The following is a 13,782-nucleotide window of genomic DNA, read 5'->3' as shown; positions in this document are numbered from 1 at the left end:
AACAGCAAATTTACATTACACATTTTGGGAGAGTTATTTTGAAAAAATAAAAGCTAGAAAATCTAAAATCATCATAAAATACTAAACACTGAATATTACCTTTATGTCATACATCAGACAGGATTCAGAGAACTAAACCATCCTAGATTATACACTCATGGTACTTTCATGCCCCATAACTAGAAATAACACAAAGAGGAGAGAGCTATAGGGCAAAGAGTCACCTAGGTAAGTGTGTCCATCACAGCTCGGTCCTTACATCTCTGATTTATTTTCCATTTTCTCTCTTAAAAAGCAAAACAGTAAAACACACATTTGTGACCTAGCAACAATAAGGTTTGAAATCATTTCCAGATCGATGAACTGTGCAATACCTTTAAAAATGGGATGACAAAGGGTCGCAGTGGAAAGTTAGTCGCTTCTTGCAGTTTGGAATGAAATTCTTCAATTGTCAGCGTAGAATTCTGTTGGGAAAAAAAGAAAATATATATATATATTGTATACAGTATATATACATCTCAGCTTATTGTCTACTGGTAGGAAAAGGATCTCATCAGCAAATTATTACAACGGTAAGCATTCATTAATCTTCTAGTACCTTGATTTAGACCAATAATAAAACTACATGTACAAAAGGAGTTTTCCAGGCTTATGATATGGTTGACCTATCCTTATCCTTGGCATAGGTCATCAATATCAGATCACTGGGGGTCCGACATCTAGCATTCTTCTTCCTGTCTGTGATTCCCCGGCCCCTCCGCCTGCATCCGGTCTGTGAATGACAGGTCTCAGCTGAGATTTCATGTAGAGGAGGCAGGTCATTCACAGACTGGAGGCAGCGGAGGGGAATCACAGACAGGGTAGGAGGAGTCCCAGTGCACAGTCCGGCCCCTGTGCACCAAAATCTAATTAGCAGAAAACCTCAAAAGGGATTAAGGAAGAACCACAAAGCGGATTTATTCAACAAAGGGATCAATAAAATAAGTATTAGAGAACTATTACAGCCATGTCTTCACTTTACATTACAAAATTGTGCAGACAGGTTCTCTTTAAGTCTTTAAAGGGAATCTGTCACCTATTTTTCGTATATAAGATGCTGCCACTGCCATCAGGGGCTTACCTACAGCATTCTGTAATGCTGTAGGTAAGCCCCAATGTAACCTGAAAGAGAAGAAAAACGAGTTATATTATACTCACCCAGGGGCGGTCCGAGTCCGGTCTGGGTCTGATGGGTGTCACGGTCCGGTCCGACGCCTCCCAGCGATGACGTCCTCTTCTTTGCTTTCCATTGCGGCTCCGGCACAGGTGTACTGATCTGCCCTGTTGAGGGCAGAGCAGAGTACTGCAATGCGCAGGCGCCGGGAACGGTCAGAGAGGTCCGACGCCTGCGCATTGCAGTACTCTGCTCTGCCCTCGACAGGGCAGATCAGTACACCTGTGCCGGAGCCGCGATGGAAAGCAAAGAAGAGGATGTCATCGCTAGATGGGAGGTTCCGGACCGGACCGCAACACCCATCGGACCCGAACCGGACCCAGACCGCCCCTGGGTGAGTATAATATAACTCGTTTTTCTTCTCTTTCAGGTTACATTGGGGGCTTAACTACAGCATTACAGAATGCTGTAGATAAGCTGATGGTGGTGGCCGCATCTTATATACGAAAATTTAGGTGACAGATTCACTTTAAAACCCCTGTAAACTATAATATATCCGAGCCACTGCAAACATGTAACATACACTGAATTGAGGAGGGACTAGGTCTTTTTAAAGACAATATATTAATGGTTGGAAGCCCGACTTATGAGACAAGTGCTATTCCCAAAAACTGGACTCTGCAGAGCCCTCTCTGAATCTAACAGTGGTCAAGTATGTGCACCTTTAATCTGTTCATTGTGTATCATATGTGGCAGTCCCATAGACAATGAATGAAGCGGAGGTTCCCATGCTCGACCTCAGTCTCCATTCAGATGGGATTCTACAGAGCCAATTTCTTTGGATCCTTAGGTAGTCTGACCCCCAGCGATCAGTCCGTTCCCCCTTATCCAATGAAAAGGGATTCCCTTACATTCTTGGGACAACCCCTATAAAGACATTTTCCTAAGGGTATATGCCATCATAGTCTGATCAGTAGGAGTAAAATGGTCCCACAGAATGAAGAAGCCACAGAGGTGAACTGCAGTATTGGGTACAACTGCAGGAATGAGACAACAATCCTGTGCAAACATTAAAGCACACTTACGTTTTAATCCTCTTAATTAAATGCAATCATCATATTATATACCACTGTGTAATTACAATTGCCCATTTTGCCTTTCTACCCAGTTAACTCTTCTCTTTTCTCTGCACTATGTAGAAACAGGATGTCTCTTCTCCCTGCAAGAGTCATCCCCCTCTTCAATTCCTGACCTAACTGCTCCCTCCTCCCCCTGCCAGTGACTTTTGCAGTGATGACTCATACAGGGAAAAGAGACCTCCTGTTTCTACAAAGAGCTTAGAAGGACTCAGGGTCAGTTTTTAGTCACATGATGTGATAGACCTAACGGAAAAGAGAAGAATTAGCTGGGAAAAAAGTCAAAATGAGCAATTGTAAGTGCACAGTGCTATATAATATGATTATTGCAGTATAATAAGAGGATAACAATTTTGATGGGAGGAGGAGGGCTTCTTTAACCCCTTCCTGACATGAGACGTACTATCCCGTCCATGGGACCCGGGCCCCTATGCCCATGGACGGGATAGTACGTCTACCGCGATCAGCGGCGCCCACGTGGTGTCACAGCTGACACCCGGCACAATGTGTCAGGGGCGGTCACGGACCGCCCCCGACACGTTAACCCCTTGCACACCGCGATCATACATGATCGCGGTGTACCAGGGGTTAAAGGGAAGCATCGGCAGGGAGGGGGCTCCCTCCGTGCTTCCCTGAGCCCCCCACGGCAGCGCAATGTGCAGCGCTGCTGCCGGGGGCTACTTCCTGCAGGCCCCCGAAGGCCCCCGTCGCCATCTTGGATTCGGGGGCATGCAGGAAGCTGGCTTCCTCAGTGCCTGTAAAGCGCAGGCATGAGGAAGCCTTCTGCAGTGCCTGTGACAGATTGCTGATCTGTCACAGTGATCTGTGATGTGACACATCAGCGATCTGTCACAGGACAGTGATGTCCCACCTGGGACTATTTAATAAAGTAAAAAAAAAAATAAAATAAAGTGTTAAAATAAATTAAAAAAAATCGCCAAATAAATTAGAAAAAAAAAAAAATATTCAACTTATTACTTAAGTACAAACTTATTGCCCTCACCCACAAAGCCCTCCATAGCTCAGCACCACCCTACATCTCCTCCCTCGTTTCAGTATACCACCCTACCCGCGCCCTCCGTTCTGCTGATGACCTGAGGTTAGCATCCTCAATAGTCAGAACCTCCCACTCCCGTCTCCAAGACTTTACGCCAATTCTTTGGAATGCACTTCCCAGGTCAATACGATTAGTCCCCAATCCCCACAATTTTAAGCGTGTCCTGAAAACGCATTTATTCAGACTGGCCTATCGCCTCAACACATTAACCTAACCTATCCCTGTGTGGCACAGCCAAAAGTTTTACCCTAACCAGATTCCCTGCGTCATGTTCCCACATGCTTTATGCCTCCATTAGCCCTCTGTGTCTGTACTGTTACACACTTATGGCTGGTCCATACAATCATGGCAACTGTTACCACCCACCTTTCGTGTCTCCCTTTTTCCATCAGACTGTAAGCTTGCGAGCAGGGCCCTCATTCCTCTTGGTATTTTGTTATAATCTACTGTATGTGATTATTGTTATGCTGTAATGTCTATTGTCTGTACAAATCCCCTCTGAAATGTAAAGTGCTGCGGAATATGTCGGCGCTATAGAAATAAAATTTATTATTATTATTATTATTATTCCCCCAAATAAATCCATTTTTTAGAAATAAAAAAAAAAAACCCAATAAAAGTACACATATTAGGTATCGCCGCATCCGTAATGACCCGCCCTATAAAACTGTCCCATTAGTTAACCCCTTTAGCGAACCCCTTAAAAAATAAAAATAAAAAACGAAGCAAAAAATAATGATTTATCATCATACCGCCAAACAAAAAGTGTAATAACGCGCGATCAAAAAGACGCATATAAATATCCATGGTACCGCTGAAAACATCATCTTGTCCTGCAAAAAACGAGCCACCACACAGCATCATCCGCAAAAAAATAAAAAAGTTATAGCTCGCAGAATAAAGTGATGCAAAAATAATTATTTTTTATATAAAATAGTTTTCATAGCATAAAACCGACAAAACATAAAAAAAGACCTAAATAAGGTATCTCTGTAAGCGTACTGACCCGAAGAATAAAACCGCTTTATCAATTTTATCACACGCAGAACAGTGTAAACGCACCCCCCCAAAAGAAATTCATGAAACGCTGGTTTTTGTTCATTCTGCGTCCCAAAAATCGGAATAAAAAGCGATCAAAAAATGTCGCGTGCCAGAAAATGGTACCAATAAAAACGGCAACTCGTCCCGCAAAAAATAAGACCTCACATGACTCAGTGGGTCAAAATACGGAAAAATTAGAGCTCTCAATATGTGGTGATGCAAAAACTATTTTTACAATAAAAAGCGTCTTTTAGCGTCTGACAGCCGCCAAACATAAAAACTGCCATAAATAGTAAATCAAACCCCCCGTTATCACCCCCTTAGTTAGGGAAAAATAATAAAATAAAAAAAATGTATTTATTTCCATTTTTCCATTAGGGTTAGGGTTAGGGCTAGGGTTAGGGCTGAGATTAGTGTTAGGGGTGTGTTGGGGTTCGGGTTGGAGTTAGAATTGGGGGTTTCCACTGTTTGGGCACATCAGGGGCTCTCCAAATGCAACATTGCGTCTGATCTCAATTCCAGCCAATTCTGAGTTGAAAAAGTCAAATGGTGCTCCTTCCCTTCCAAGCTCTGCCATGCGCCCAAACAGTGTTTTACCCCCACATGTAGGGTATCAGCCTACTCAGGTCAAATTGCAAAACAATTTTTGGGGTCCAATTTCTCCTGTTACCCTTAGGAAAATAAAAAATTGGGGGCAAAAATATCATTTATGTGGAAAAAAATGATTTTTTTATTTTCACGCCCGAGCGTTATAAACTTCTGTGAAGCACTTGGGGGTTCAAAGTGCTCACCACACATCTAGATAAGTTCCGTGGGGGGCCTAGTGTCGAAAATGGGGTCACTTGTGGGGAGTTTCAATAGTTTAGGTACATCAGGGGCTCTCCAAACGCACATGACACCCGCAGACCATTCCATCAAAGTCTGCATTCTAAAATGTCACTGCTTCCCTTCGGAGCCCCGACGTGTGTCCATACAGTAGTTTTCTCCCACATATGGGGTGTCAGCGTACTCATGACAAATTGGACAACAACGTTTGGGGTCCAATTTCTCCTGTTACCCTTGGGAAAATAAAAAAATTGGGGACTAATTGATCATGTTTGTGGAAAAAATATGATTTGTTTATTTTCATGCACGGGCATTATAAACTTCTGTGAAGCCCTTGGGGGTTCAAAGTGCTCACCACACATCTAGATAAGTTCCTTAGGGGGTCTCGTTTCCAAAATGGGGTCATTTGTGGGGGTTTCCACTGTTTAGGTACATTAGGGGCTCTCCAAAGGCAACATGACACCCGCAGACCATTCCATCAAAGTCTGCATTCCAAAACGTCACTACTTCCCTTCCGAGCCCCGACGTGTGCCCATACAGTAGTTTTCTCCCACATATGGGGTATCAGCATACTCAGGACAAATTGGACAACAACGTTTGGGGTCCAATTTCTCCTGGTACCCTTGGGAAAATAAAAAAATGGTGACTAAAAGATCATGTTTGTGGAAAAAATACGAATTTTTTATTTTCACGCCCGGGCGTTATAAACTTCTGTGAAGCACTGGGGGGTTCAAAGTGCTCACCACCATCTAGATAAGTTCCTTGGGGGGTCTAGTTTACAAAATGGTGTCATTTGTGGGGGGTTTCCACTGTTTAGGTACATCAGGGGTTTTCCAATCGCGACATGGTGTCCGATCTCAATTCCAGCCAAAAACGTCAAATGGCGCTGCTTCCCTTCCGAGCTCTGCCATGCGCCCAAATAGTGGTTTACCCCCACATGTGGGGTATCAGCGTACTCAGGACAAATTGCACAATGACTTTTAGGGTCCTGTTACCCTTGGAAAAATAAGAATTGAGGGTGAAAAGATCATTTTCGTGAAAAAAATATGATTTTTTAATTGTACGGCTTTATGTTATAAACTTCTGTGAAGCCCTTGGGGGTTCAAAGTTCTCACCACACATCTAGATAAGTTCCTTAGGGGGTCTAGTTTCCAAAATGGTGTCATTTGTGGGGGGTTTCCACTGTTTAGGTACATCAGGGACTCTCCAAACGTGACATGGCGTCCGATCTGAATTCCAGCCAATTTTGCATTGAAAAAGTCAAACGACGCTCCTTCCATTCTGAGCTCTGCCATGCGCCGAAACAGTCGTTCCCCACCACATATCAGGTATCAGCGTACTCAGGACAAATTGCACAATAACTTTTGCAGTCCAATTTCTCCTGTTACCCTTGGTTAAATAAAAAAAATTGAACCTGAAGTATTTTTTTTGTGAAAAAAAGTTAGATGTTCATTTTTTTTTAAATATTCAAAAAAATTCCTGTGACGCACCTAAACGGTTAATAAACTTCTTGAATGTGGTTTTGAGCACCTTAAGGGGTGCAGTTTTTAGAATGGTGTCACTTTTGGGTATTTTCTATCATATAGACCCCTCAAAGTGACCTCAAATGTGATGTGGTCCTAAAAATAAAATGGTGTAGTAAAAATGAGAAATCGCTGGTCAACTTTTAACCCTTATAACTTCCTAACAAAAAAAAATTTTGGTTCCAAAATTGTGCTGATGTAAAGTAAACATGTGGGAAATGTTAGTTATCAAGTTTTTTGTGTGCTGTATCTCTGTGATTTAAGGGCATAAAAATTCAAGGTTGGAAAATTGCGAAATTTTCAAAATTTTCGCCAAATTTCCATTTTCCTCGAATAAACGCAAGTTATTTGAATGAAATGTTACCACTAACATGAAGTACAATATGTCACAAGAAAACAGTGTCAGAATCACCGGGATCCATGGAAGCGTTCCAGAGTTATGACCTCATAAAGGTACAGTGGTCAGAATTGTAAAAATTGGCCCGGTCATGAACGTGCAAAACACCCTTGGGGGTGAAGGGGTTAAAGGGGCCTTTATTCTGCAAACCGGCAAAAGTTCTAGGACTTAGACCTCCACTAACCAAACATTGATATTCTTTAAAAGTCAAGATAAGTATTTATGGCTTTACTACGAAAAACAAAGCCTTTAACATATGATTCCAATATGACGGCATCTGTTTTATGTAGATGTACAACTATATATAGAAACACTCCTAGAAAAAAGCAAAAACTGAAGAGCAATTTCATGGAAAACAAGGGTTCTCTCTATGTAAAGAGGTTCTTCAGAAAAAAATAAACAATGCTGCTGATATAAAAAGGCTTATCTATTGTCACACTAACTGGTATATTGTGTTACAAGCCGGTACGGTATAACTGATCTCGTAGGCCATGACTGCATGGGTTTCGCTTATTTATCCAGACGAGGGGTATGTCTATAGAGACCTATATATGCGGAACGCATAAAAACAACAAGCAATCCTTCCTTCCCTCCTGTTCATAAGATCAAAGGAGTGAATTTTAAAAAGAGGATATTAGGAAATATGTCACGTTCTTGATTATTTGCATTGGACGCCCCCGGAGGACCCTTCTTTGATGATTATTCCAGTTTATTGTGATGAGTCTCTGTACCCCCACAAATATGAAATCAGTTTATAAATCTGAGAAAATAAAACTTTTGAGCCCATTTCTAATGAAGATTTTGATTAGAAATATTCCCATGTTATAAATGAACTCATAGATGAACCTTGGGAATAAAAAATTAATTTGCAGCTTGATTTATTAACATTTTTTTCCCAAATTTTGCTCATACGAAGGACGGACCTCAAAACAACGTCAATGCTCTCTTAGGAGAAGCCAATGATAAATCAAAGCTCGAGAAGAAGTTGAGTAATTATAATTTTATTATCACTTATCGATGACTCTTATTTTTTTCTGTGTAAATTAACTATGTGATCTGAGGATGATAGCACATAAATCTCTCAGAACATCACTTCAATATTCCAAAATAATCTACTGATATGACTTGGATGCAACACAAGACTGCCACTCGTTACCATTATCAGCCAGCATGTAAATGAATTAAAAAATGAATACGGGTGGATTTTTTTCCCCATCACCCTTGAATTATTATTCTCATTCATTTTTCTTTCTACATTTTTTATTTATTTTTTTTTAAAGAAAGGTAGGAGATTATCTTCTGTATTGTAACTCTGTGAGTTTCCTGCTGTGAGAGGGGAGGAGGGAGGAATCATATTAGAGTCTGTATGAGACTCATGCTGTGAGAGGGATGGGGGAGCATCAGGAAGGAGACACAGCGCTCGAGCTCCACACCAGGATGACACTGGCCGCTCAGCTGACATGGAAAAAGAAAATGTGCATCTACAAAGGTAGCAAAGGGAATGAAAGCAAGTGAAAATAATAAGGGAGAGTATAATATAGGGTTGCAATCTAATGCACATAGACACCTAAACCTAGTAGAGTACTCCATTCTTCTAACTTCTTTTGGCGGGGGGAAGAAGTTAATTTTCAGAGTAAATTTCACTTGCAAAGCCGTTATTTTTTTCGAATTTACTGTTTTAAGAGTAATTAAAATTTTATTGTTTTTACAAATTTTGGTCAGTATGAAAAGTTGTAAAACTTTGCAAAACTACTTACATTCCATTTTTTTTTTACAAGAAAAGTGAATCAATAAAATGACTTGCAAAGTTTCAAAACTTTCCGTACTAGACAAAATTATAAAAAAAAATAAATAAAGTATTTAGTTACTCTTTAAACATTGCTAAAGAAAAATCAGTGTGTCATTTACATCTCACAAATCTGATCCACCTAATGGCTCGTCTTACCACTAATCCAAGAACAAGGGTGCGCACTCTTTCTCCAATTTCTGGTGAGATGTCGTTGCCAAACTGCTGTAAAGTGGTGAGGAACCTCTTTAGTTTACTGAGCTGCCGTGCGCCACACGCGGGAGGCAACTGTTGATTTGCCAACGAGGATGAGGAAGAGGATGAAGGTCCATTACTAAAGCCATTGGGAGGGGACGGTGCTCCATTCAGTGCTGTTGGCGAATGACTTGTGCCATTTGTTACTGATGGGGAGAAAAAAAAGAATCGTTGTCATTGCGATATAAGAATTGCATCCTTAAAACCTCACATATGAATATGTACTGTATGTCGGCAAGGAGCTTAGGAAGATGGGGGTGCTGGGGAAAGATCAAAAAGAACCACTCAAAGAAAAAAAATTGGGCATTGCCTCCACCCTCTTGGTAACAGGAGTGCATTTCCAGAAATATTTGACCACTTCCAAGGAAGTGAGACCAGTCAAATGTAAGAGGGTGAACCGTGATTATACCAGGAGAGCACTACGACCCTGTGGTGTTTGCCTGCTGCAGCTAAGAGCAGGTGCTACAAGTCCCCAGGAAACTGTGTGTGCTGAGGGGTGGGGCCTAGTGTCTGCTGTCTAGAGCTGTAAGGAAAGCTTCAGTAAGAGGAGAGACTGTCATGAGAAACACTGTGTGTGTGGAGCAGCTTGTGAGAAGAAAAAAGATTGGACCCTGTAAGTGACTGTTCACTGCCTGCTTTGTGTGGAGTGTTAACCCCTTCATCTTGGGAGCCTGAGACCTTGCTGTGGAACAAAGACTGAGCGTTCTTGAGAGCTGTGTGACTGTGGAGCTCTGTTGTGGTGTGCTGAGAAGCAATATTGGACAGATATTTCATACATAACCAGGCGAATTGCTTCTAGGAGAATTCTGAAGGACTACAGGAGGAGAGATGGCATCTTGAGGCTACAGAACTATAAGTCCCCGACGTTTGGGCTCGGTATCCACCGACAACATGAGGAGCCTTGTGTTGCTGCAACTGACTGGAGCCGAAGATTTGGAATTGGCTACAGCCGATGCAATCTATATGCCTGAGAGGAGACTCACCTAAGATTAAAGGTACCATAGTCATAGATACCCGGGTATCCCTAGTTAAAGCGCTTAAGAACCTTGCATTATATTATTATGTATTGTTATTGTAGGATTGTGTAGGCCCCTTTACATTTAGCGATGCACCAGCAATCCCGACAACGATACGACCCGGTCAGGATTGCTGGTGCATCGCTAAATGGTCGCTAGTGAGCTGCCAAACAGGCAGATCTCACAGCGATGCAGCAGCGATACAGCGGTCGTTACTTACCTTTCAGACGCGGCGAACCTGACGTCCTCCCGTCCGCGTCCACGCATCGCTCGTCGGCGCCAGCAGGAAGCCCAGCAGGAAGCGCCCGACGAGAAATGGAGCTGCGCGATCTCGCACGATCAAGAACAGACAGCGGGGGAGCCAGTCGGAGGTAAGTATCACACATAGCAATATCGCTAGCAATATCGCTAGCAATATCGCTGCTGCGTCACCAAATCGATGATGCTTTATATTGCTAGCGATATCGCTATGTGTAAAACCCCCTTTATACTCAGTGTACCATCCCAGGGAGTCCCTTGATATCGCTTCATTCGATTACACCTGTTCTCTGAGTACCTGATTGACCTTTCTGATAGGTAAATTTATTTCAAAAAACACTTTTTCAGGGATCCTTGGATTGGCATAGTGATTTCAGCCCTGGCTGATTGAGTGTACTGTATTAGGGTATTTCAATCTGTTTCCTTCACATAATACGTTCTACTTTATCTGCTATTTGAGTAAAGACAATTCTGGGATTTCTTCCTCAGTCTCGATTTGTGACCCACTGGATCTTATTCGGACTTCTGGTCATTACACAAAGCTATCCAAGGCCTCCATGTTCTGTCTCTATGACACATCAGACCTTGCCTTTGTTTAATTTTACCCAAAACAATCACCTCTATAACTCCTCCAGAGACTAGGAACGGCAGAGATTTATGTTTCCCAATACATGTACTATATACACGTGGACTCTACTTCCATTCTGTACTTTCTCTCTATGTGTACATTCAATATGACCACGTAAATTTTGTTTTCTATGTAATAACATTGTAATAAACCCAATTTCTCCGCGACTCTGACAATGTTTTGTATTGTATTTTTCCCTAGAAGAATAGTAAAATGACTTCTTTTACCACGTGCCACCTTTCCAATTTACAAACATTGATTGGCCACTTCAGTGGCATTAAAGCAGCAGGAAATTCACTTTTAAATGTCCCATTCAGATGCCATTTTAAAGCGTTTATTTCCAAAGAGCAAACCATTTACACCATTTATCCTGAATGCATCAATCATGTTTATGTGTTTATGTGGAGAACTTACCCCAGCCCTATCATTTTACTAATCATGTCATTAATATGGTGTCTACAGATCAGGGTATCAGAAATGGTTCTAAGCTTGGGCCGTGGAGACAGAGTTTTATTATTATTTGTTTTATTTTTTATTATTTATTATTGCCAAATAAATAAGTCACATTCGTGTCTTAAAGGGAAACTGACAAGAGATTCAAGCTGCCCAATCTGAGGGTAGCAAGAATCAGATGTTGGCTCTAATAATGCAGAGAAAACATACTTTGAAAGACACCCGAGGATAGTAAATCTTGAATGACTTGTCCAAGAAGAGGCTTCTCCTTGTCCTGCTCCCATGTGAATGACAGTTCTCTCTCTATGTGTGACTATAGGGAAAGACCTGTCAGTCAAAGTGCAAGTAGCAGAGAGAAGCTTTTGGACTAGTCACCTGAGACTTTCCTAGCTTCAAAGGCGTACTGTGCATGTCCAGAGGTTCATAAGGTGGCTTCCGATCATGCGCAGTGATCGCCTCTGAAGCCGGGAAGCCAACACCTAGCTTCAGAGATGCAGTGAAGCTGCCAGAATGCGCAACGCACATGCCCTGGATTTGCATGAGCGGCAACGACGCCCCACAGGGGCATGAAAACATGGAAGGAGGGATGATTAGTCTGTGGCAACTAACGCCCCATCGGCTAGTCAATGTCATCATTAGTATAGCAAACGGGCACATCATAAATACTTTTTTTTATACCTCGTTTTCACTCAATAATGTTATACAGGGCTGGTTAGGCAGGGAATTTGCTCATACATAGGTGAATGCTGCTGGGTTGGAGGGCATGGAGGAGGAGGTTTTGGAGGAGTTTTTCTTTTTTTCTTGAACTGTTTTTTGAAGCTGTTTTGAAGAGTTTTGGAAAAGTTTTTATTCTTTCCTGAAGAGTTCTTGTAGCCTTTTGATTGGATAATGCTTAGTTTGGAGAGGTTTCCTTCAGGATGTGCTTCAAAGAAGTGACATGCGCCTTCTTTTCTTCAATGAAGAGTTTTTCAAAACCCCAAAAAGCTTCTAAAACTCCTTTTACGAAGAGTCAAGTGGATGTTCATAGAAATTAATTGGTAGAGTTTACCAAGAGTTTTTGAAGGAATTTTTAAGAGGATTTTCCACTACAAAAACTCCTAAAAATTCAGTATGAACATACCCTAAGGCTATGTGCACAAACAGTCTTTTGAAGCAGAAACTGAGCAGAAACTCTTCAAGACCTTCTCAAAAACTTCTGTTCTGTTCCTGCTCCCAAAATTCAACACAAAAAGGACTCTGTGTGCCCATAGTCTAAAGGTTCAAACACATGTTGCAGCCTTAAAACACATGGTATCCCTACAACTCCTCACTACATGCCACCACATGGAGACTCCATACGTCACTGTATTACAGATGTATGGTTCCCTACAAGCAAAGACTCAGACCTTGGGTATTGTATATGGCTCTGTACAGCTTAGACATTGTATGTGTTATGGAAATTTGGGTGGCTAAATCTATCCCTGTGTGTGCTGCGGCTGCTCCCAATTAAAACAGAGACTTTTTGAGCGCTCAAAGGAATGAAAACACTATACACAGATAATAGCAGCAAACATTCCACCAGAACTCTGGAGGTTTATTGCACATACATGGTTTTATAATTATGTATAGAAAGGAGTGGTTAGTAAAGTAACATAAGGCTGAACTTCTATCTTATTGGCTGGTTTGAGTATATGAACGTATATGGAAGTGTCTAACAAAAGGGTGATTTAGCAACACATGATTTACTGTAGCCATTTTCCTGCCATTCAGCAAAGATGGAGACATCAGTTTGAACATCTGGTGCCAGTTCCTGTTTTCCATGTTTAAAGACACATCACAAGATAGTCTGGTTTGAGCTAGATTGCTCACAAGGTCACTGGGCCATTCTGAGCAATTGATTATAGAGTTCATGTTAGCAGTGATTATATATATATATATATATACACTCACTGGCCACTTTATTAGGTACACCATGCTAGTAAGGGGTTGGACCCCCTTTTGCCTTCAGAACTGCCTCAATTCTTCGTGGCAGAGATTCAACAAGGTGCTGGAAGCATTCCTCAGAGATTTTGGACCATATTGACATGATGGCATCACACAGTTGGCGCAGATTTGTCGGCTGCACATCCCTGATGCGAATCTCCCGTTCCACCACATCCCAAAGATGCTCTATTGGATTGAGATCTGGTGACTGAGGAGGCCATTTGAGTACAGTAAACTCATTGTCATGTTCAAGAAACCAATCTGAGATGATTCGAGCTTTATGACATGGCGC

The 13,782-nt window shown here is 41.8% G+C and overlaps 1 protein-coding gene across 8 annotated transcripts in view; it reads right to left on the bottom strand.

Annotated features, from left to right (window-relative positions):
- The window catches only part of RUNX1T1 (RUNX1 partner transcriptional co-repressor 1), a 194,394-nt gene that overhangs the window by 48,486 nt on the left and 132,126 nt on the right, over positions 1 to 13,782 (bottom strand). For all 8 annotated transcript variants that reach the window (XM_073550498.1, XM_073550504.1, XM_073550497.1 and 5 more), the window contains exons 3-4: positions 9,078 to 9,319; positions 375 to 464 (exon numbers count right to left, since the gene is read on the bottom strand). In XM_073550498.1, coding sequence (XP_073406599.1) covers positions 375 to 464; positions 9,078 to 9,319 — 332 coding nt within the window. The remainder of the gene's footprint in view (positions 1 to 374; positions 465 to 9,077; positions 9,320 to 13,782) is intronic.

The sequence above is a fragment of the Dendrobates tinctorius genome, unplaced genomic scaffold (assembly GCF_039654945.1).
Source record: "Dendrobates tinctorius isolate UK_male_01 unplaced genomic scaffold, ASM3965494v1 ptg000165l, whole genome shotgun sequence".
NCBI classification, from domain to species: domain Eukaryota; kingdom Metazoa; phylum Chordata; class Amphibia; order Anura; family Dendrobatidae; genus Dendrobates; species Dendrobates tinctorius.
This window is presented reverse-complemented; position numbering and strand designations above follow the sequence as displayed.